This window comes from Anguilla rostrata, chromosome 14 (assembly GCF_018555375.3).
Source record: "Anguilla rostrata isolate EN2019 chromosome 14, ASM1855537v3, whole genome shotgun sequence".
Lineage (NCBI taxonomy): Eukaryota > Metazoa > Chordata > Actinopteri > Anguilliformes > Anguillidae > Anguilla > Anguilla rostrata.
Window position 1 is genome coordinate 7,789,145 of NC_057946.1, and position 25,846 is coordinate 7,814,990.

The 25,846-nt window shown below is 42.3% G+C and overlaps 1 protein-coding gene and 1 long non-coding RNA gene across 2 annotated transcripts; both read right to left on the reverse strand.

Annotated features, from left to right (window-relative positions):
- On the reverse strand, positions 1–24,569 carry LOC135238859 (secretory carrier-associated membrane protein 1-like). The gene is made up of 9 exons (XM_064306988.1): positions 24,324–24,569; positions 11,776–11,853; positions 8,477–8,581; positions 7,041–7,149; positions 5,832–5,960; positions 3,910–4,069; positions 3,295–3,396; positions 2,869–2,986; positions 1–2,329 (listed from the first exon to the last, which is right to left on the reverse strand). The coding sequence occupies exons 1-9, from the start codon at positions 24,378–24,380 to the stop codon at positions 2,177–2,179; spliced, it is 1,011 nt and encodes a 336-aa protein (XP_064163058.1). The 5' UTR covers positions 24,381–24,569; the 3' UTR covers positions 1–2,176.
- On the reverse strand, positions 20,317–24,314 carry LOC135238860 (uncharacterized). The gene is made up of 2 exons (XR_010325224.1): positions 20,596–24,314; positions 20,317–20,504 (listed from the first exon to the last, which is right to left on the reverse strand). It is a non-coding gene; the product is annotated as an uncharacterized LOC135238860 (long non-coding RNA).
- Positions 24,570–25,846: the final 1,277 nt, after the last annotated feature.

The following is a 25,846-nucleotide window of genomic DNA, read 5'->3' on the forward strand; positions in this document are numbered from 1 at the left end:
TCTATGCAGTGTAATAGACTGTTTTCCCCAAACATGGGGGTGTGGCCTATTTATGGGCTGTCTGTAGATCAGAGTACATATGAACTGTGTACAAAAAGAGGATGAAGCAAAGCCCAGAGAACTACAGACCTGTCACAACTGTAGAGTCATTTTCCATATATTTGGCCCATTTACTCTGAGCTAGGGTTTGTCATTTTGCACAGTGGTGTACATTTCCTCCCATGGAATTATCCCATTGGGGTAAGAAAAATAATATGCAAAAAACCAGACTGTTGAAGGCAAGAGTTGTCAGATCTGAAGGAGTGCTTTGACACCATTCAAATCTAACAATTGATTGCAGAAGTGGTATGTAGGAGTGAAGGGGTAATGTAGGAGTGGTGTGATGGAAAAGAGATCAAAAAGGACCACAGAAATTATTTAGGGAAACAACTCTCATTCAGGCAGGGAAGTGTTATTGTAATCCAGGCTCTTTTAGACCATCTGAAACAGACACCAGAACAGTGCCTGAAAGTGTGGCAGAGCATTCCAAGATTTGATTACCTTGCTACCTTAGATGCACCCTTTAGATTCCAGGTTAATGGCAGAGCAGTGTGCTCTCCGCCTCGATGCCTGTCTGCATCCCACAGAGTGAACCGAGAGCAAGGGAAACACACATGGCTCAAAAATGCTTTAACCTGACACTCCTGATTCGGCTGCAGGAGTAAATGTGCTTCATGGTGCACACTGTAGCTTTCATCAGTAACGGCTGTATTCAAGTAGATGAACTCAATGAAATGTGTGGCTGCAGATGCATCCTTGATATAATGAGGGGAAAAGGACCTTCTCTGTCTTTTTAAAGATAAACAAATAAACATTATAGCTTCACAGCTATTACCGTCTTACTATTACAGCTATAGGTAAATTTGCCAATATGTATCAATTCACAGAACAACTACATTTTTTTCAACCATGAGGGTGGTTGGAATGTTCATGCGATTTTCTGACACCTCATTAAACAAACTCTGCATGTCTATACTTTATAAGCTATGGAAACAATTTCAGACAACAGACGGTTTTGCAGGGAATGTGGTTTACTTCAAACGTCTGTGGCTATTCCATGCGCCCGGGCCTCGCTCTCCTGTGGATTTCCCCCCCGTAGCATCCTGGACATAGCTAAAAAAGGAGATAATAAAGGACCAAACTTCAAGCTTTAGTGCAGTTTCTTGCATGGTAACATGCCTGCATATGTTGACCTCAGACCGTGCACATGGTACGCTGTGTCAGCAGGTCTGGAACTGCTTCAGTGCAGCTGTGTTCATCTTAAGGCAGTCACTGAAGGCATTTCACCGTTTGTAATTTCCAGTATTAATTCTCGGGGCTGACTGCAGCAAGCTAGTGCCAGAAGCATAAATATTACACATACCGCAACAGAGCTTTTAAATTAAATAACACAGATGCATCTACAATATAAACAGTGTGCCATTCATTCATTCAGCACGATGCATCATGGGATTTCATTTATTTGTCGTTATATTTTTCAATGGAAACTATTAAAAAAATATTTCAGCCAGCCATTGGTCTCTAAGGGAATGGTTACCCAAAATAAACGGTATCATACTATTTCTAAAGAGGGGAGTGATTTCAGCAAGACAAGAGGGAATAGAGTGATACTCCACAGGACTAGAGACGGCTGACAGGAACAGAGGGGGACGTCTCCAGCACATGTAAGGGACAATAACCGGATGGAGGACAGGGGAGACATTAAAGGAAGGACGGAGGACAGTGGTGGGACTTCTGTGGGTCCTCTCTGGCCTAACTACCTGTCCCGCACTCAGAGGGCTAACGCAGCCCTCCGTTTCAGCAGCGGGTCCCTCTCTCGGCTGCCTCGTTCCTGCCAGAGAGCCCCCGACAGCAGCCCGGAGGTACTGGAGGACGCGACTGAAAGCGACAAGCTTTCCCGATCATCCAGCTTTCAGCCCATGCACACACGCTAAAGGACAGGTTAAAAGACATGCGGAGTCGTGTGAAAGGGGCGGAGTCACAGTCACTGGAGTGCATAAAAAAGAGGCAGAGTCTAGTCTCCACACTGGACAGGAGGGCGGAGGGTGACTGTGAGGGGGCGGGGCGATGAGTGCGGTTGGGTGGGGTCGGGGGGTGGGGGGTGGGGGGGGGGTGGCGACGGTGCGTCTCGGGCGGCTCAGATTTGCTCTCCCTTGAAGGCTCCCCGGGCAGCAGTGGAGGCTGCGTTGGCTGCGGCCGTCTGCACCGTTTTGTTGGACATGACGCCGGTGGCGAACTCCTGCTGGGCCTTCTCGAAGCTGGCGCCCGTGGTGCGATACAGCCCGTGCACCTGAGGAACCGCGCGGAGAGAGTGGAGAAGTCAGGGCAGCGCTAAACAACACAACGCACACTGCAATGAAGAGTTGGAAACAAAACACTGATGCAAGAAACTAAGTCTAGTTATGTACAGCAAGGACGGCAACTTGCACTGCCATCTAGTGGCATTTTCTGGCTTAAGCTTTTCTGACCAAAACCCATTCTGTTCATCGAGTTTACATTATTAAATTTAGCTTTTAAATAATTTCAAAAATAAGCCGCAGTTTGTTAGTGGCTGCATTCACTGGCTTAAGAATACTGAAAGTAATTCAAAAGCACTGTGTTTGCTTGAAATGTGTACATTTATAACTAACAGCACAAAATGCACTTAGAATTAACGGAAAGAAAAGCCTGTTCAGGGCACCGGCAGACAAGAGAGCGGCACATTGTTCAAAGCAGCAGAAAAGACAGAAGGAGAAAGCGCATCGTCTCTGTTCTCTTCTCATCACAGCGAGGGCCCATGCGTTTCCTTAGTTCCCTTCCCAGAGCGAATGAAAGGACCCCGTGTCCCACCTTCTTGAACATGATGAGCGAGATGACGGCGGACGCGGTGAACAGCGCCGCGATGAGGATCATCATTATTCCCACCGGAACGCTCGTGTTCAGTCCCGTGAGCGCCGAAATCCAGCCACTGGGGGGGACACACAACCACAATCGTATCTGGGTAACCGTGCCTTAGACACGCCTGGGCCCCCCTTCCATCTCAAATGAACACGTTTTTGTACGGCGCAAAAGTGGGGAAAAAAGCCAGAGAGAATCAAATACCTACCAAGCACACTCCCTCTAAAGACTCCCTGAGACTCAAAGCATTCAAGAGGACTTTGGTCTTAACTGAACACTGATGGAAACGCAGCTTCCCTGTGTTCATCCCGACACCTGTGTGTTTCACTGAGCGATGTGCGATGACGTCATCTTTCGGCGCCCGTCCTCTGTACTCACCACGCCCCCCAGCCGGCGATGCCGATGGCCTGCAGCACGTGCACGCCAAACTGGCAGATGTATATGAAGAAGAAGACAAAGAATCTGAAGGAGCTGTCACTCCTGCAACACAAACAGAGTGGGGGGAGTGAGAGAGGAGTCTCGCTGGCTCCCCGCGCTCCTCTACGCTCTCTGCACCTCTGTCATGTACTGAACCCTGAGAGACATCCGACCTGTAAAAATAAAATTCATCTTTGCACATCCTGTCTGGAAACAAGTCCAATAAAAAAAAATAAAAAAAAACAGTTCTTTTATTGTTTTCCAGTGGGAGATGGGTCAAAATACTCTTGCCCATTTTGGTAAATCTGAACTACACCTCAGGAATGTAGGGATTTCAGTGCCAAATACCCACACATATTTTCTGTTTCTGTTTTCAAGTATACTTCTGGAACAGTTCCACTGAGAGTTTCATATTCTTTGCCAGCAACTACCATTTAATCAAATTGAACATTTGATTCAAGCCTGTGGTTCAATTTAAGTGGGACTGATTCACATATTATCGCAGCAGAGTGCTTCCCAAGATTGATCCATTGTCCCTCACTACTGCCCCCTGGTGACTGACTGCAAGGTTATTACCTGAAGGCTCCATACAGGGGTCTGTACCAGCAGACAAAGGAGCAGGGGGTGAAGAGCATGAACCACAGCATGGCCAGGCCGAAGTCCACTCCTCTTGTTGGGTCCACACAGAACCAGGCCAGGCAGCCAAAGATATTCGCAAACAGCGTCCCCGTGTGGACTGCAGAGGAAAGACACGTCATAATCATACACACACAGTAAGACTTACCAACTTACGCTTGGAAAAAAATTGAACTGTTCATGGTGATGCAAAACCAGATTGCAGCAGACTTTTCAAATAACAGTACTGTATCAAATTCTGCAAAGTCAAAGCCTTAATTTAATTCCTATCATAACTGACAGCCTATTTGTATTCACAAGCCATTTCTGAAATTTAATTTGGCAATGACCACATTCAGTTAGTTTTCTTGAGGACATTTTGGTTTGTACATTACACCTTAGAATTTTTATACTTTAAAGAAATACCCACAGTACACTGTTAAATAATTCCAAAGCTCCAACCATCTCAATTAAATCCAGTAGCATGCTCATGCTGTTAACGAGTAAGCAGAGCATTCTGTTTGATAAATGCGGTTTGGAGGGCCAAGGTGAGAAAGACTGGTGCCTACGGGCGCTAAATTCCACCATCGTGACTCAACACCTGCTCCCTATGGTCACAGAGGACACGCAATGCCATTTTCTGACATGTCAGCCACAGTCTATGAGACATTACTGTCAGAAGTCACAGCGTCTCTTTACCAGAGGAGCACGAACAGCAACACAAACAGCGAGCAGAAAGGCTACTTCCACTTCCACCCTGTTTCCTGTTTCTTCACCACATTAAAACAGTCGAAAGTCAAAGGTTTTCCTTTTTTCTCTGCTTCCATCCACATACATAGCAATTCATTACCAAGGAAACCAAAAAAATTTTATTTCTTAATATGACAAATACTGAAATGAAAAGAGAAAACATTCTCAGTTGTCAGTTAAATAATTTTGGGTAACAGCTCCTTAAAATCTACTCTTTCTGTTATAGAAGCAGTGGCTCTGGATTTCATACCTCCATAATCCAGAGCAACAGGAATTTAAAGACAGTTTACGAGACATGGTTTTCTGAGAACACGTGACCTTCTGAAATTAAAAAAAAAAACAAAAAACTAAAGCTTTTGAAAAATAGCCATTAAAGGGAACTTTAGCCCTTAATTGACACTTGAAATTTCACAGAACTAAAAGGAAATACAAAGACAAGATAAACGGCTAATGAAAATGCAACAGCAGTGCCCTGAAAAGGCAAGTCTCTTCACTCTGAGGAAGGCATCATCAAGTTCAGCTGTGAGGCACTTAGGTCCACTGCTAATTCACACGTGTGTGTGTACGAGAGATTCTCATGCCTCCCTGTAAACAGTCCTAATCATGTGACACAATCACATGGCAATGGGGTGTGACCATATTCTAACAGAGCATGAGAAAATGCACCTTGATAGACTGCCTCTGCTTTCTTATGTAGTTTCTCTGCAATTTGAGGTATACTACAAACACCCGTCTTTACAGCTGGAGATATGAGAGATACAGTGCCGTGTAAAAGTATTTTCCCCCTTCCTAATTTCCTCTATTGCATGGTTATCACACTGAATTACAAAGTTTAAATATTTCAAGAAGCAGCTGTATCGGATAAGCTGAAGAGAAACAGCATTTGCATGAGCTGGAGAGTACCTAAAACTATATAGGCAACTATATAGTGCCAGCCAGAGGCTCCAGAAGATTCCAGCATGAGGATGCATGCACAAAACCCGCCGAAAAATCTGATGTTATTGGACACTCTGCTATCTTCCCAATTCCATCGTCTTACAATACCGCCAACATACAGAAGCCATTTTGCAACCTGCAAGCAAGCATGTTCAGATTTTGACAAAGTTTAACTGTCCAAAACATGCAACACTCACACATCCACAGATAATACATGATTTTCACGGTCTTCTGAAACTCCACCGGTATGTCTACGGCGATATCGTGGTAAAAGCAGGGCCCGACCGGAAACTTCTCCGGAAGAGGCGGCCAGTTGTTTTTCCTTCCTGAATGGAACAGCAAAATAAAAATGAGCATTCCTTCATTCCTATTCCATGTGGACACATGGCAAACAGTACACTTTACTGTGAGCTGTCTATAACTGCTGTGTTATCATCCCCATCATGTAATAAATGTGAGGACTAATGATGGCCAAAAACATAAAGAGTCTCTAGCCAATTTCCCATTTGAAAGGAAAGAACAGTTCCAGTTAGTGTCACAATTTATCAGTTGGTTGAGCTCAAACCTAAACAGAGACTGTCAATAAAAGATGTCCCTGTGGCCTCTTTCAGTCTTAGAGAAGACTTGAAGTGTCTAACAACAAAGAAATTATTGCCTGAGCATTGTACCATTTCACACAAGGGAAAATTATGTACTGATTTCCTTTAACAATTACATCTGAGCTTAAGTATAAGCTAGATATTTGGAATCTCAAGATAAATGTCCACAAATGTGTATGTGTGTGTGTGTACGCGTGTGTGTGTGTGTATGTGTGTGTGTTGGCTTTTGGAGGTGAAATGGGATAAGGATTACTACATCTTGTTTGCTCAACAAACAACATGTAACGTAAGACTTTCAATGTGCAGGCAATAATATTACTCTCACTACAATGTTAATTGCCATCTTAGGCTACTAACCAGAGCACACCACAGCAAATTAATTGCACAAAGACCTTGAATTTATTTCAATTATAGCTGCAACAGATTGCAACTGTATCATTAGAATGATTGATGCCATTTAGCAAGTGAGTAAGGAAGTTGTCAAACTACTGTTGGCCATTATTATTGTCGAAAAGAAGAAAAAACAATCCACGGCACACATATATACTGGGTTGTCTCTTGTGCTTCTAAACAGAGAATATTTATTCTACCTAATCATGCATATTGATCTTTGACCTAATACTGGACCATGGTGTACTCTACACAGCCACATACTGGCACTAATGCTTACACTTGTGAAGAGCTGTCATCGCCAGGCTCCAAAGACACGTCATAATGAAATGAATGAGCAAGAACAGTCTACAGGATGAACGACCCCTTCAAGGTCGAAGTGGCGTACAGCACGAGCGAGCGCGGCATTCTAACCACCTGACGCCCCGAGCGACTGCATCTCCCGCTCCCGCCGGTCGAGCTCCGCGGCCTTCTTCTCCAGCTCCTCCTGCCGCTTCATGAGTTCCGCCTGGGCCCGGGCCTGGTCCTGCGCAGCAGACAGGGCAGGGCAGGGGTTTGAGTCCGACCCGCCTCAGGCGCACGCACGCACGCACGCACGCACTCAAACGCACAGCGACGATCAACATCGTGCTACTGCGCACCTCAGCTGCGCAAACGGCTGCTTCGGGACTCTTTCGTAGACTAAATGAAGTTAAATACGTCCCAAGCAATTTGTTTGCGATTCATGCCCGGACATGCTTGCAACTATATTCATTCACTCCCGAGTGAATTATTGCAGAGATCTGTGAAAACTCATCAAGATGGATTGTGTTCAATCAACACATTGAAAAAGGTCTAATCAGTTTTAAATAGAATGGTTTTTTTTTCTCCATTATTTTTAACACTGCATAGATTATAGCACTTTCCGTCAGACTAACTGATCTAACTTTAGCCCTGCTTGTAATTCTGTGTTCTAAATGCACGAAGGAACAGTGTCACATGTTTTGGCCCGATTGCTGTAGTGCCCCAGCCAACAGGCTCTCTGAAAGGCTGTCCACCGAATGTGAACCCCCCCTATAACAAAAAGCCTGAGGCGGCTCTCAATTATGCATGTGTGCCTCTCATTAACAGACCCCCTTTCCTTCTGGGCTCCTGTAAGGACTCACAATTCACCCACATTCCAACCTGCATCCCTGACAAAATCCGCCATTACGGCCATCCCATTGGAACTGGACCCGCTATTTTGTTGAGAGGAAGCGTGCAGCTATAAAAGACAGTGCTGCTCTTTCGAGATTGACATGTTCGAAGAGATAGGCATGTTGTGTCCATGCACTACAAATCGTAGCAATCTTTTATTCCTGATTTCCCAAGTGTGCCTGTAGATGTTATACCAGCACTGTTAGTTTGCTCTTCCGATGCAGTGTTAATGAGGCAGATATGACAGCACGCTTTGTTTATAAAATAACGACCGAAGAGTCTGGTGCGTGACAGGGAAGGCATAACTGCCTCTCTATGTTCAATGAGGCAGCCAAAGCAGCCAAACTGACAGTGACAGTATTTCGTTTTTTTGTTCCTCTCTTCATGGCTGGTCAGACAGAACTATCACAACTCCAGTCTCCCAAGAGTAGGTTCTGCTCATTGGGTTTCTACCACTTAATTTGCACCACTTAATTTGCTTGATAACTTGTAACCCTAGATTTCGACACAAACACCATCAGGGAGGTTAGTAATCAACTTTAAAAAATGATTGCCGTGCATTGCTTTTTTCACAGAAGCATGGCAAATGACAAGGCTAATGAAACTGGTCTCTCCACCAGTAAGAAAATGGAGGGGGCGGTGAAAGGGTGACAGGCAGGCAGGGGGCGGGGCTGTACCTGTGTCTGCTGCTGTGAGTAGGCTGGAGGCTCTTCTGTGGGCTTCATTATGGCAGGCTGTGTGTTGCTGGTGGGGGTTACTTTGGGGGCAGCACCGGGGGGTGCCTGAAAAAGGTGTAAGGGTAACATCAATAACAGCGCTACACATTTCTCAGCATTTAATCTCACATACAATCCTGTTTTTTGTCAGAACAGCAACAGGCATTAGGAGAGTATAAGTGACAAGAAAAAAATATAAACACTAAAAAAAGAACAGTCCTCAGGCTCCTGGAGAAGGATACTGGGAATGTCTCAATTCACAAGCCCTTTTCAACATGGCGAGGGAGACAGTTCTATAAAGAGATGCCAACATCGCATTCAAAGAGAGGAGAATACTGCCACAGCTGCTTGCTGGCATCTCTCTCACTTTCAAATGAAAGATACTGATCACGTTCAAAACCACTGTACAGACGCACAATTTATCCTTGGTGATTTCCAATTTAGAGTTAAACGAGGAAACTAAAAGTAAACCAATACGAAACTAGAAATAAGAAACATGCTCACACAAAAGCTTTCAATGGAGTATGAGCTGTCTAAGCTTTATACTCAAGCTAAGTTACGATTACTAAGTTACAGGAAGCTCTGTATAATTCTTCACCTCTAAGAGATGAAGAACTAATCTCCCAATGAAAAGCTCTGGTTGGAGTCAGTGTGACATGAGGGGAGAAGGAAGCAGACTACAGGCTTCCAGGACATTCAGAAGTGTGCAAGTACATTGAGCACACCATTCAACTCCACAAACGTTCATTTTTGACTGAGGCTCCCCTGTAAAGGAAGATGATGTCCAGATCTTCATAAACCTGTACTTGACCCACCACAGCTATACCTGTGCTGAATGTTTAAATTACATTTCCACTTACATTACAGCATTAATACGACAGTAAAGTCTGCTCAATTAATTCCCAACAGCCAAAATGACACACTTGCCAAGTTCTGTTTTTAATATCGACTTGATATTTATCACCTCCCCCGCGTACACCTGGCCGCTGCAGCTAGTCGTGTGAATAACCGGATTGGGGCAGATTTCTGGGATGAGAGCGATGTTGCTGAGGGCAGCATTTGATTTCCGGAGCGGGGCGTCAGGCTTTGATTTACGGTGGGCACCTGCTACACCCCCCACTTCACCACTGCATTGATTCACAGGCTTTCAGTGCGTCGAGAGCCAAAGAGTACGGGCGAGTTAGAACACCTTCTCGCACACCGGGACAAAGAAAACAGCGCACCGCAGGGAGCTCGTTTCAGCTCTTTAATACTACTACCTGCCGAGCGCTTTTACAAATGCCATCCAGTCCGTGTTTAATACATGCGCCCTGCACAATGGCTGCTATGGAAATAATTGGCTGCAATTTTTTTTTTTTTTTTTACACAAAGAAATGCTAAGTGCCGTATTTATGTTAGAGGAGAGAGTGGGTGAAAGAAAATCTAGGGAAGTACTGGTCATTGGAACAATATGGAGATCAGATCCAATCGACCCAAGTCCCAGAGGATCATACAGTGTGCAGGCTTTATTTACAGTCTTCCACTTTATACCCAGATTCAATTGGCTGTCATCGTTATTTGAACCGATCTTGCTTTCCTTTCCAATTCTCGATGTTAGCTGAGAGCAAGGAACAAGGCCTTCTGGGACCTCGGCTGTGCAGCTCCCGATAGAGCTGCAGGGCTAACTGTGCACCAATCCTGAATTCAAGAGAAACACAGGGAAGACAAGAGGAATCCAAACACCCACCAGCAGAGCAGTGGTAGGCTACCCTGTGTGCGTTTTTTTACCCTTGGCCCAGATTTACACACTGGTGAGACTCCCTTCGCTGTCAGTGTCCCCGGCTTGTCCCAGACTGTCCGAGGGAGAGAGTCAGTTCGGAGGCAGAGCTGCAGGTGCAGATGGTGCACTGGCACCATAATCCCAGGCGGGTACGTCGGCAATGCCAGTCCCCCCCCCCCTCCCTTCGGAAGGGGGAACAACTTAAAAATTCAATTACCAGAACTCGCCGAGCGACGCGACAAGGAGCCGCGCTACCTCCCGATTACCGGGGAACAGGTCGGCGCCGGTCTGGGAAACGGGACGTGCCGACTGTACAGAACCAATCTGCGCGCCGCCGTCGAAATCCAAGAGACGCCGGCGCACCTGCGCGCTTAGCGCCGCTGTCGCTGCGTTTTTTTTTTAATCAAACGCAGGGAGATTTCTCCTCCGCGCGTTTCCCCCGACTCGGCTGACAAGATATGACATCGAATTATACCGCTTTGCATATCGCAATGGAGTAGGACGGCGGCGTCAGCTGAGTGAATCAGGTCACTAGAACAGTATCTCTCCTGCAGCGTACGGAAACATGGCACATAAATAATTAGGGCCGTTTGCGCTGGAGGACGGAGAGACTGTGCCCTGTTTGTCCTCCATCACTTTCTGCTCAGATGGCACGGCACGAACAACAAATTAAAACAAAAAAAAGATGCTGACTGGAGCTGGGCTGAAGTCATAATCAAATAAATCTGTGCCGGTGTTCTGTCTGCGTCTGAAGAAGTGGTTTATTTGCACACAAACGAAAAGCAGAGTCAGAAAGATTCTTGCTAATCTCCAATATGCTCAGAAAAATATCACAGATGACAGACCGAAAAGAATGAAAAAATCTTTGCTGATAGAAATATTGTTAGGTTTCATTGGGTGCAAATGAAAAAAATTCTGTGGAAGCAAAGTTCACACGAGACTATAATTACACTTTCCCAAAAAGAAATGAGCAAAATATGACATGTGGACTGTAGATATAGGCTAACTCTAAACGCGTGGACATACTTGTTTAGTAAGGTGGACATGTGTTCAACCTACAGGACTGATTTTGCGACAATGTTCATCACCAATGCCAGCTGGAATAGGCCCATATTAACACCAGGTTCTTGGGGGGAGTATACAGATGACCATATGTTCTGGGTACTGCTCTGGGAAGCCCTTCATTTTATGTTGTGCACCTCTCTTCTTAAGTGTGAATGTGACACATGGTCCAGCGGCTCCTGGAGACTGAAACCCATCCGTACCTTTCTCTGCTGGTCAGAGGCGTGATATTCTATGAGTATGAGTTATGAAATCTGCCTGAAGATACAAAACACATTTCAAGAAAAGGTTGATATCTCAGGACCAAACTATGCTTGAAAACAAACACCATATAACTGCAAATAACTACCTGTTGATGACAACTGTTGTTAAATAACAGCACACAGCACACATATTGGACAGAATTTAAACAATGTTTCACAAACCAAACTGTACTCACTGGTTTTGTGTCTGTGAAAGGGTTGTATTCTTCCAATCCTGGGGGGGCATTTCGTGTTACCTGTGTCACAGAGGGATCCTGGGAGGGTACAGAAAAGATTCGTTGGAACACATTACATACTGGAGCTTACCCCACCCCCCATATTCAGTTATGGGGTGGGGTAACCATCTCAATAAAGCTAGTCACTCAGGAATAGGACCACACACCATTCTGGATTCAACCTTACTTTACACTTGGCTGCCGCTGTGATATTAGTGAAGCTGGACATGGCTTCCTCTGAATTAATGATGACCAAAGACCCTTTACCCTATACTCTTCCATACTGTACATACATCCCTCTGGTCATACAGAAAATGAAAAAAACTCAGCCTACACAAGTACATACCAGTGTATCTAGGCAGACATGAAATTAAGGCCACATTTAAAGAACACTAAAACTAGTAAATCATAAAATTAAACCAACTGCTGGCCGAACAGACTCACTTTCTTTAATCAGTTACATATTTTACAAAAGTGAAAAGAAAATGAAACAGAGCATCTTTGTGTGACAACACAAGGAACATTTACGGTCAATACATCCTTGTCACATTATATGTAACAGAGGAACTGGAAAATTAACGAAAGGTTAACACCATTCTTTACAAACCCAGCCTATGCCCTGAGAAGGTAAGATACGTTGAAGATCCCCTAGCAACTGGAGTCATGTGTCTCACTGGCAATGCAGATAAACTCCGTGTTTCTGCCCTGCATGGTACAGAAGAGCTTTGACTGAGCTGATGGATTTGACAGAGGGTTCTGGGGATTGGAAACTACATTTTCTTCTGCAACCTTTCATTTCATAGCCATAGAGCTGCAGCTGTGCAGCAGGACATTAACGCCACTAAAATTATGTCGAATTGCCTTATGCTAAATTTGAAATTTTCCACATTGGAGCTCATAGCAGTCCGCAGCTGAAGGCTTATTTTTAGGGGGAAAAAAACAAAATTTCTCTACAGCCTGATCTTCAGCAGGCTCCAAAGCTATACTTAATTCTGAACTGAGGGCTATAATTTCAAACTGGCACGGAGGGATGATTCTAATAATTTTCACTGCAAGTAATCTATAAATAACCTTCCCAATGTCAGGGAGGGAAGAAAAATACATGCGAGGCAATATCCATCTGAGGGTATGACACGAAACAATGGCAACCGAAACGTGCGGCATAGAAACGCGGAGCATGAGGGAATTTAGCGTGCTGAGCTAAAGACCTGCTGTCGTGCGGACATCAGCGGAACCACTTTTGCTTTCGGGCCTCTATAACCAGAGCGCTCCTTAAACATCCCCCAAAAAAAGCAGTTACTCCGTGTTTTTGGTTAAAGTTCCAAGACCCATTCAGTGTTTTCCTAAGATGGAAGCCTTGAAATATCTCAACTGAAATATGTGCGCACAGCATACACGTTATATAAAACAAGAGCACGTCAAAAAGGGATATTTCATATCATTACTTTGTAATCAAGCCTAGGACTTGGTAAGAAACGAAAAAGCACTGTGCATCAATCCTGCGCATTGGCATAGGTCACTGATCACATCCAGGAAGCTGCTGAACAATGACAATACATTTTACGCTTGGATTAAGCTCATAAGAGCCAGTTCACATTTTCCACTTGATGATATATTCCTATCGTATCACTAACCTCTGCACAGAGGTAAATTACGATCATCTGGAGGAAGCATAAACAGGAGTCCATCAAGCCTGGCAGCAGGTGAGTAAAACAGCTGCTGCTGATAGTTTATCTACCATCAGTCAGCATTAAAGAATGCTGCATCAGGGCCATGCGAAAGCCTTCAGGGGAACTCTGAATTGCACACTGAATCGCACAATATTACACAACCGACCTACAACATTTGCTGTTAAACACCGACAGCATTAGGAACGTGAATGTTGACAGGGCGTTTGTGCAGCTATTCAAGCTGATCGTGGGATTTAAATTGACCACCTAAGAAAATCATTGATGGATTGTGCTGAAAATGAACTTGGGTTCAGTTTTTATTTCCGATTGTTCTGGTCAGCTTCACCTTCACCACGGGACCCCCACAGGGATCTTGTTTGACATTTTCATTTTACCTCTGGGTCACACTATTTCTAAGCACCTCCATTCACTTTCATGTAAATGATGCACATCTGTATCTGCTAGTTATACTAGGTGGTATTTAAAGACATTTAAAGATGCTCAAATGACTAAAAGCCTTGACAGAGAACACCAGGCCTGCGCAGTCTACTTCTAATTACCTTTAAAAACAGATAACTTGCTTTTATTGTTTTTTATATACTTGCCTGGTTTTTTACTGCCCAAACTTTCCATGTGTTCAACTGCCTCCTTTTTTTATCTCTACTTCAATGAAAAGCACCATATAATGTTTATCATGTGCCACTATAATCATTCTCCGTGCTGCAAAATAATAAGGACGTCTGGTGGCATCTGCATTTGTTCACCTAGTTTTCCAAACAGTGAGTAGTTGTCCGGAGGAGCATGGCATAAATATTTAATGTGTCTTGTAATTAATACTTTGTAGGCGTATTGCATCCAGAAAAAAAGAAATTTTAAAAAAACATCATGGGCATCAGTTGCTTAAAAACACCAGTTGAACATCCCCACATCGTATCTAATATTTCAAACGCGACACCCGTTGCATGAAGCATAAAATAAAGTGGACTTATCCATCTAACCTACTGGCTCATTTTTGTCCACTGAAATGCAATGCTATTTGAGACCTAACAAGGCAACACTAGCCACCCTGCTGAAGTGTAGAGTTCAGTGGTGGACCATGAACAAGAAAATCCGGGTCCTGTGCCGTCCCATTTTAGATGCTTTTAATGCTTATTGAGCTTGAAATTAAGTAGTGAACAAACTGTTAGGAATTTCACAGCTATTGCAACATCTTAACTCTATTTTGATTTGAAGCATTTCACACCATGGATGTAGCAAAATGAAATTATTTTGATGCAAATTACAATGCCTTCCCAGAAGAGTGGAGGTTGTCATAGTAGCAAAGGGTGGACCAACTCCACATTGATGTCCATAATTTTGCATGAGATGTTGGATGTCAGGTGTCCACATAATTTTGGTCATGTAGTGTATGTTTAAGATTCCTCACTAGTGCTGGAATATTGTGCAAGCAAACATCAATAACTTAAAAGGCCACTGCATGGACCAAGCAACTAGTATTGAGTTTTTACTGCCCATTACTGGAGACCCTGTCATACCGGATTTGTTTATGCCGGAACAATATGTGGACAAGCACAAATAAAACTTGTTTCATCTTTTCATGTTATATGCTAAGCTTTGATGATACCTCTAGGAAGTGCAGAAATAAGGGATGTACAATGTTTGTTTTGAAATATGTTTGGACAGTGATTATAAAATCTACAAACTATTTACACTCATTAAAATGACTGCAAAGTAAGTGCATTTTACACTGGGTAAACATAGCAAGCAATTTTATTGGAAGAAATCAAGAAGAAAGAAAGAGGTCTCAGTTTCTACCTAAGTGATAGCCCTGTCTGTGAAATGCACCAGTATTAAATGCCTTTGAAGGATAGCACTTAGCTGTGGTTCAGCATCAGTGACTCTGCTATACACGTCTTTTAGTTAGCCTGAGGGAAGTACAAGTATTAGGGAAAGCCGTTAGAATTCGGTATCTCCAGGTCTTCTGAATGAAATGCTGTCATAACTAGCCGGATTTCAGTATGACAGTAAAATTTATTTACTTATTTGTGGAAACCACTAAAGCAAGGTCTGGACATATTGTGAGGCACATGGGCATTTCCAATGGTCGAGGAATTCCAAATTCTTGCATTCAAACTTTAGAACCTGATCCTTTCTCAGCCCCACGTGCCTCTTCCCCCAAAATAAGGCCTGGGCAGATGCCGTTTAGAATAACTCAATGGTGAGATTCTACACAACTGATTTAATTCAGAATGTTTCCACGGGAATATCCAACAAATGCAGTTCTTCATGGACATGGCTGAACGGTCATATGTTGAAAAAAAAACATCTTTTTAAAAAAACATTTAGTCTCTCCTGGGTATGAAATGAAGCCGTTGTCTATGAAGGAAACACTCGAACGCCTCCACAAATGAGAACGCCAGCTAAGCCTGGCTGTGCGGGATGTGACCGTTGCCATGGTAACACATCTGTCCACTGTCAAATCCGCACTGCTGGATGCACGCCTTTCCCACCTGAACGGTGACATCTCACTGTTCATTGGTGACCTTGGCTCGACACTCACGTGGCACTGCGATCCTCTGCTGTCAACATCAAAACAAGCCTTTGACTGCCTCTGCTCTCCATATTATTAAAAAAAGGCCGACCTGCTGAACATCACAATTCATTCTCAGCTGAGCTACACGTCAAACTATCAAACTAGCACAAAGGTTGCATCATTTTTCTGAGCAAAGTTTGAGTTTGAATCAACATGCTCACAGTGCTATTTATCTGTAATGTGAATACCATCAAATTGAGTGTCACGTGTCACTCACCACAGAGCTTGGTTTTGTGCCACAATAAAACGCCGTGGTTATATGGCCAGCTCAGTAAACAGAGCCACATTTAACATTTAGCCAAAGTCACTTTGGAATCTATAAAAAGAATGGCCTGGAGGTGACATAGCACAGAACCCCTATATTTTACTGTAGAGCCATTCTACATGTTACCCGGTCTGTGCCCTGAGCAAGACTTTTAAGAGTGTTCTCTCAAACAAGGAAACCTTATTGACTGAATGCCAAAGTGAATGAAAAGTTGCACTGCAGTTTTAAACCAACCACCTCTCTGTTATTCTGTTCACTGTGAAGTACAGGCCCTTTTAAGCACATTCTCCAGGGAACAACAGAAATGTCACCTCCCAACCGACTGACTCTATTCAGAAAACTACCAGTTTTCACTGCCAAAAGGCAGACACAGCTATCAAGGGACTTTTTTCGTCTTACGGCTAATTCTGGGGCTGAAAAAGCCAAGGTTGTTTTCCGATGCTGACATTTTCTGTGCTACCGAGGGTCTGCAGGAACTCCCTGGTAATGATTAACATGGTGCCTTGAGCTCAAGCTACATTCTTGCTTGTTCAAATATGAGCTCATTGCTTTGGAGGAAAAGTCTATAAATTAATCCTGTTGGTGGTTAATGCTTTACTTTAACATAAGGGACTGGGGTGTTTCCTCTGTTATTCAAGGACAATGGACACAATCTATTAACCTGGACAGTGACAGTGACAAAGTAGAAACAAAACCATCAGCAGGGTTGAAAGCAGGTTAGCAGTAGTGGATAACTAATATTAGGACTAAGCGATAAATCACTGTCAATAACTATCACAATAAAGTTTGCCACGATAGCAATGATTAAATCTTGAGCATAAATTTCTATATAAATGAATAATAATAAATAATGGAAAATAACAAAATAATAAATTATTAAATATAGATATCTTCCTCATGTTTGGGATGTTCTGGAAAAAATCGTAATTAAATTCTAAATCCTCAAACCATACAGGTCAGACGTTTTAGGTTCAAGTCAGAAATGAACCTTTCAAACATGAATATATATTGGCTCTTATATATTGTTATCAACGAATATGAAAAAGTATATAATGATAAAAGTTTTGGTCATACCACCCAGCCTTAAGTAATAGCCTATTACTGAAAAATGCTATTGTAGTTGAAGGAAGTTTGTTTTATAGCCAGCAGTTAGCCTAATGAAGTAAATAAATGCTAATAACGGTGAAGAGAAAATATCCTTTGCAAGCCAGGCAAATTCTGAAATGTGATTTGATAAGCTTGCCGTCAACTCGAGCCAAAATCCAGCCATTCTAAAAAGAGCAACAAGAAACCTGGTATACAAGAACTTTCACACCTACCCCATGTCTTCCATGCCATAGGGTACGGTTTATACTAAAGCCTCATATATGAATGAGGTGCTACTTTGTTTTTTGCAAAGCTACAATTAGCCAATTAATTGTATGTGTGGTGTTCCCTCTCCACAGACATGCAAACACGTAGCATAATCGCAAACTAAAGGAAACAAAATGGCTGTAATGCATTTATTTTGCCAAGTTCTGCAAATTCCACTATTGCAATTGAATTTTAAGCAGAAAGAGCCAAAGCCTAACCTTGTAGCTTTTGGATAGCAGTTAATCAGTCTCCACCTCTATGCCCTGTCCACTCAAAATGACCCTTGGCAAGGGATTTGCGAAATAATCCATGATTTGGGACACACCTCTCTCTGCTGGCACCATACTTGGTTCCATGGCATAAGAATCACAATTTTATTTTGTAAAACAATGTACAGTACAGCACAGATGAATAGGCAGCACCTGCGTCATAATGCAATTATAGCTACGCCAGCAGGAGGATACAAAGAGCTCTCTCATCATTAGAGCTAGTAGTCTGTGTTTATTTTTAACTACACAATAACATAATGGATACCCATTGTTAAATATGCAGCGCGATCAGAAATGAATCCATCATGCTTTCTGATTCATTTGACTATGCTGTGTTATTAGCAATTTATGTGACGCTTGGAAATGCATCCATACTTTCACTAGTTCAGTGGTATTCATATATTTAAAGCATTTCATCAATACTGAAGGTTACAAAAGGCTTGTGTACAATTCAGAGAGCGGAGATGGTATCTGTAGAAAAAGATGAGACTGCAAAAGTCGCAAATGAACGGAGAAATAAATAAAATTAAGTCATCATAGATAGCATCCACTGTCCTGGGATTGCACTACCTGTAGATCGTGTCATCCACCTCATCTGACTGACAGGACACTGAAAATGTAGGCTACTGAAAAAGTGCAGACTGCTTCAACACAAGTGTGAGTTTAGGGTTTATTAATAATGTGGACTGAAATGAACAAGACATGAGATATCCTGATTCCTGGACAATGTAGATTAAGGAAAGCCGCACAAGGAGGCAATGCATGTGGCGGACTTGCAGGCATTTACAGTCTGTTATTCTGCAGTACAGGATGAAGGCAAGGCCTCTCCACTTACAGACCCTGCTCCAAAGGCACAACGTAATGGCATCCCGTAAATAATTAACCATCTGGTACCGCGCTTGGCATATAAACAGCATTAGGTTACATGTGCAGTCTGCAGGCAATTAAATGCAGGTGGTGCTGCGACAAGGTAAGGAACTAACTGGCCCAAGAGCGGAACTGCAATGAAGAAGTTCCATGTGCTGAAATGAATGAGCAAAATCTATGGATGCAAAGGATGTGCTGAGCATCTGCCTACTAAATTTGGGATGTGTCTGCTTGTAAAAATTTGAACCTTTTTGAAATGTGCCTTTGAAAATCAAGCACATTTATCAAATCTGCCTTAAAAGACTTCTAAAAAACTAGCCTACCCAGTGAACAGCCATAGCGCATTTAAACCACAGCAGTAAAAATAAAAAAGCACAGGGCTTTCATGAAGGTGTGGATAGTGGAAAATGTATTTTGAAAGCAAATGTGATTAAACAGCTGACAAAGGTGATTAAAGATGGGGTTTGCAGATACATGTCTGTGTGCACTACTGTGACTTCTGTTTGAATAAAGGAAGTGAGCCTTTCTTGTCTCTAAGGCACAAATATATTTTTCATTAAGATTTAGAATATCTGTAATTCATTCATAAAGAAGCCTTATACTGTAAATCATGAGTTCATATACTGTCGCGTGTATAAATTAGGTTTTTGAAAAATATTGGTTTTCTTTGGCAGAAAGCGAAAGATCAGTTAAAGGTATACAGATGAAATGATAAATCCATGTGGTAACCCTCTGGGCTGCCAGGCAACCAAATCTAGTAGCCCAGTCGAACTTTAGGTAGGCTCTCTCAGATATAGCCTACAGGTATACCAGCACACAGTTTTACAGATCTGTGCCCTTTGTGAAGAAAATGCAGACAGCCCAACCTGGTGAAACTGATTTCAGCATGTATTCCAGGGATATGTTCGGGAAACAACAGCAAGATGGTGGTTTGTTAGCTGTGAAAGCATTTGAATATGTGAAGGGATTTCAATATGTGAGAACTCAAAGATGTGCTTGCTGTTCCTCTGAACTGAGATTGTATATCAATATTTGTATTTGTTTCCAAAGAATTGCAATCAATTTTGGTAGAAACTGAAATCCAAAGCCAGATTTCAATCTAATTTGCCATCACAATATCAGCCGCAGCAACCATCGGTTAGTCCCGGTCCCGGATCAATGTAAATCCAAATAGTGAAGTCAATTATCAAGTTGGAGAACCTGATGTGTGCTCAGTCTACCTGAGTCGAAGCCCCAAAAATTTGTTAACTGGATACTTTTTGGCTGGAAGTAGGCTAATCACAGTAATCAAACCATGTGCATGTCTTATGGTTTTAAGAAAAAAAAAAAACATAAGTTAGCCTGGACCAGGAAACGATGCATCCCCAACACAGTTCAAGACATGCTATTTTTCACAAAATGGCTGACATTTTAGCCCTCTGATTTCTCGAGTGCCAACCTATTTAATTATCAGGAAAAATCCCAAATACAACAACAACACAAAAAGCCAACCCTGTACAGTTTATTAATCAACACTAATCATTAGCTAAGATATAAATAACTCTGTCTGAGTGAGATGTGTGGTCCATGAAGCAGTCGAGTCCCCTGCGTGGTCAGGGGTTCGATCCCCTGCCTTGGAGGCTTCTGAGCTGTGATCCCTTCTCTATCTGTGATCCTCTCCACTTTCTCCCTGTCTGAATAAAGCAAGAAAATATGAGAGGAGGACAGACTGTCTACTCCTTTAAAAATAAATAAATAAGTTTCAGAGGAGAAGCTAATCATTACCTGAGGTGGGCATTTTATTTTAAGCAAATCAACCAATCGTGTTCCCCGATCGTTTCTAGTCTTTAGCAGTGCCATCTAGCATTAAGAGAAGCACCTGACAAGGCAAAAACAGACCTGGGCATTACAGAAAACAACTGCTCTAAAATAAAGAAAATGGTGCTGCTTACAAAGTAAAGCATACAGTTAATTTGAATTGACCCCCACAATGCAGGCAAGTGGTTTGTGTTGGGTGGTGCACAACAGATGGGTTGTATTACTACTCAAGCTATGTGCTCAGTAGTAGCCTACTTCTCAGCAACACTCCAGAAAAAGGCCCATTGAATGCGACAGTGACAAACCCACACATTTATTCATTACAAATTTAGACCTGTTACAATTAGCGCATTTAGATGGGTCTCTCTGCCACTGATTACAGCCATTGCATAACAGGATGAAGCTTTCTGGTTAATAGCTTGCCTTTATTTTTGGTGGCTTAGCTTACATTTACATTCTAGCCATTTAGCTGACACTATCCAGAGCGACTTACAATTAGTGCACCAAGAAAAAGCCTAGACTCACAAATCACCAACATTCCAAACAGCTATTAATGAGAATGCAATGGTCAGGGCATAACACAAACGATAGGTAATCCTTTGTGATTGGAATGTACATTAGGAAGCTGAAGTCTTGCATTTGCAATGGGTGCGGTAGTTAACAGGTCCTCCCGATGGCCCGACTCTGAAATGGCATGGACACAAAGTGACACTTGAGCCCCTCCTTGGATCCTGGGCCAGGCTGTACAGCTTACACACTGCTGTTTGCCTGCCTTGAGTCTTGTGACTGGGAAATACCTCCTCCTCACCAGCCAATAACTCTCAGCTACAGGTAAGCACATAAAACACATACACAGCTATGGTCCCAATTTCATGCAGGCTTCCCATCCTGTTCACTTTGGCGGTATCGTCGTGTATGTTACCCCACACCCAGCCAGCACACAGTCCTAACAGGAAAGCTTATAGGCTTTATTAGTGTATCCAAACCACCTAGTAAGTAAACACCACCACAGCTTAAGGTCCTCTTTACTTCATCATATAAAATGTGTCTTTGCTTCTAATCATTAATTTGGCTGAATTGGTTTATCTGGGATATGTGGCTAAAACTGAATTTCAAAGACATAACAAAATGGACTCCCAGAGTCAAACCTGGAGACACATTCATACCATGTATGTGGGACTCCCTGGACACTGTAAGGACAAATCTGGCACAGAGGTATCATAGGGTCGCATGCTCAGCCCTCCATGTCACAGGTCAGTGGGTCATAGGTCAGAGTGCACTTCACTTTCAGTCTAAGTCAAGCCAAAGGTTTGCTTGGATTTGGTGTCTTTCTTTTCTATCTTAACTGTTAGCTATGGCCAGTGACATCAACTATCAAATACATAATCAAATAAAACACTGCAGTCAAACAACAACATACCATTATAGCGAGGAGTGTTTTAAACCATACAGCGCTGCACCCCCTTAGAAAAAATAGGGAAAAGAAAATGAGAACTGTAGGCTACATGTGGACTTTAAATATAGACTCACTAGTCTGACTTTGACAACTTTGGGACTAAACTGGCTCATGTTTTAGTTAGCCTAATAAATCTCAAAAGTAACTTAAACATCCAGTCAGAACTAGTGGCTTAACAGCCTACTAGTTCAGTAATTTTGTATCATTTTCTGGAGCCTACATGAGTATACTTGATGTAGCCTACTAAAAGCTGTAAAGAAGTTCAAGCGTAATTCAGGGGAGTATTCGTAGTTAGTACATAAGAAAAGTGAACTGAGCCGCAGCCATGTTCTTGGGCTAATGAAACTGTCTGTACAGGCCAACATGTTATTATTGAGAAATCATTCAAAATGCATGGAAATGGGAGAGCACCTTATTCCTGAACTCCCCTCAGTGTCAGAAGAAGAACATCAAACAACACAAAAATAACATCCCAGTTCAAGTAAGCTTCATGTAGCCTATTCATGGCTCTTGTTATATAAAGTTACCAATATGTCATTGTCCACTCCTAAATCTTTTGGAACAGCTCAGGTGTCTGAAACATTTGCACTGGTCAGAGAGGATCTTGCACGGAAACTGACGATAACTCCAAGAGGCAATATGTACATATGCTTCATGATTGAGCACAAAACAAGGTGGACAGAGGCATATCCACTGCGGTCTAAGCAAGCTGAGTATGTATCATAATGCATTGTATGAATTCTTCTATAGGATTGGGGTTCTTAAAAAAATGTGCACTGACTGAGGAGGGGAAATTGGGAATAAGGTGGAGGAGGGGAATTTGGGAATAAGGTGCTGTCCTATTATCGCACTACTTGAATAAGTAGTTTTAGACTGAAACGAACTTTGACAAGATGGACCCTATCAAGTTTTATAAGGACAATAATATAGCATACTTTTTTAAAAATAAGAAAGTCTACTTGGTTCACTTTTGAATGAGTATACACATCAGGAAAAAATACTTAAGCTTACACTTAAACGTCTTTGCAACCTTTAGTGCACCAATAATTCCAAGTAGGCTGCAGAAATTATACTAAATACTTAACTAGTATCAAGTCACTAGTGCTTAGTGGATGTTTAAGTTACGTTTAAGATTTATTAACTAAAACGTGAGGAGGTTTAATCACAAAGTTGAAAAAGTCAGACTAGTTGGTCTATTTCAAGTGAACGTGTAGCCAACAGTTATTTTAGGTAAGGGGGTGGTTTTATGATTTTAAACACTCCGCGCAATGATGGGTGATGAGTGGGTGATTGACGGGCGTTTTATATTTTTATGCATGGTAGGTTTGATATAAATGCAGTTACAGAATATAGCGTCCCCCCCCCCCAAACATGGTGTTTCTCGATGCAATTGCGTCGCCGTGTTAACACATAGTGCATCCGATATTGCTTGTGTCGAAAGTGCTGCGACGGTAAAGCGATAGATTTACCCTGGAGCCACATCGGTCCAGAATGTAAACAAGTAAGGCATTCTTCACCGTCGGGAGAAATTTTATGACAACGCCTGTACTGATGATGCTGTCAAGCACGCAAACGTAAATAAATAGCAAATCAATAATGCAAACGGATAGCCGATTTCGTCGCCCGCGCTTCCACCAAAGAATAAATCATTATTGCAATATTTCACCACAACTGCCGACTTTCTGGCTAGCTAACATGCTAGTACTCGTTAGTATGACTTCACTAGCTAGCTAACCGGCTTTATCACAATACAAGCGGAGTGCGCCATGAAACCACAGCGGCGTTAGCTTGCTAACCACGACTAGACTAGTAGGTCTATGTGGCTTTTGTTATGGAACTGCCCAGGCAATCCAGAGCGAGTGACAGCAGGTAGCTAGCTAGTTTTCTTTAAAACTACAAACAGAAAGGCCCGAAAAGAGTAGTCGCTATCTGTTTCTTACTGTTGAGCTAACATTAACATTAGTTGTCTTAGATCCTGCCTAGCTAGCTAAAGTAAAAAGAACTGCACTGGAATGCACCGCCTTTGTTTGAACTGACACATCGCCAACGTAAGCCCGTCATATGTATTATTTTAATTTAAAAAGAACCTGGTGATTGCTAGCTAGCTAAATGTTGGATGAGACTTTATCGCTTGTTTGCTAGCCGCTAGCGAACTACACAAGCAATTTATCAAGCTACCGTTAGCCATTTCAATTTGTAGCTCTAGCTACCAGTTCCTATCAGTTTTTTATTACCTTACCTGAAAGGGGTTGCTAAAGTCCGGGTCTGCAAACGGGTTGCTGTCGAAATCTGACATTCTGCAGAAATGTTATCCCTGGGTGAAAGTTCCTTGATTATAATTGTATTATTTATTTATTTGCTTGCAGAGAGTACCGTTATGACAAAATAAGGGATGTCCCCAGACAAGAAGCCGCAGCTACAGCGCTTGCCTTCGAATTCAGCAGCAAAATGGCAGGAACGGAAGTGATGTCCGACTTCAAACACTTTACCACAAACCACTTATCTTCTACCCTCCCTTGACACAAACGCGGGCCACCCGTGGAGTCGAGCTCGCAAAAGCCGTTCCTGAACAATGCTATTTAATCTGCTTTATGCATCCGTTACATTTTTAGTTACCAATTGTTGCTCTGGTATTTAACAAAAATCATTTTACTCTTCGAATACAAATGCATATATATATATATATATATATATATATATATATATATATACATATGTGTGTGTGTGTGTGTGTTTGCTGTCTTAAAGCAATAAACCAATGCTTGCATAGAGCTACACGATAATATTTATTATTTTTGTTATATTGGCACGTTGTCATCCTTTTGCATACATAAATAATGGAGGCATGATGTGCCAGCATGTGCCATATCAGATTGTGACTCCAGATGGAACTGTCAACTGAAGTCTGTGATCACAGAGAAGGGATTTGCGTGGACTGACATTGTCTGCTGGCTGTCTTATGACTGCAAGGAGCCATTGGATGTATCTTGTAGCCAATCTCACTTTATTGTGGTGAAATGCGAGGAAGTGCAACCATATCAGTCACATCAACATATAAAAACTGCTTTAATATTAGAGTTCCTGGATTTGCCACGATGAGTTTAGCCACTTAAAAAATATCCAAAAAATAGAAGGATGAACGTTATTGGGGCAAGCATTTAATGTTACAGCCTGCACAAACACTTGTAAGTGGGCTAAATATATAGAAATGTAACATTTATATTGTTTTAAGTATTAACATTGCCTACTGCAATTCTTTTTCATATCACTGCAAAACCACACTTCAAATTGTTATAGAGACCAAACTAATGTTTGATTGTGCTGTACAATGCTAAAAAAATTTCCACAGTACGCAGTCAGCTTTTTTTTTTTTTTTTTTTTACAGTTACCCTTACTCCTGAATTGTCCGAAGAGTAACTGGTGCATTAGAGAGCAGAGAGCTTGGCTTTGGATAGGACTGGGCATGTTTGACAGATGCTGTGTCAGCACTCCAGGCACTGCGCACAAGGACTGGTGCTCCAAGAAATGCACACATCATGGCGAACATTCTCTGCTGCAGTCAAATCAGGGCCCAAGTGCAGCCGCAGGCAAACTGCCAATCTGTTCATAGTGTTAATATTGTAGGTACTCTCAAACAGGCTTATAACTTGTGAAGAAATAATATAGTTTTATTTGGCATTAAGTTTTAATGAAAAATTTTTTGATCATTTTTGAAACATTGCCGATAAATAATACTTTATTTCAATTGAGTGCAACAGATTT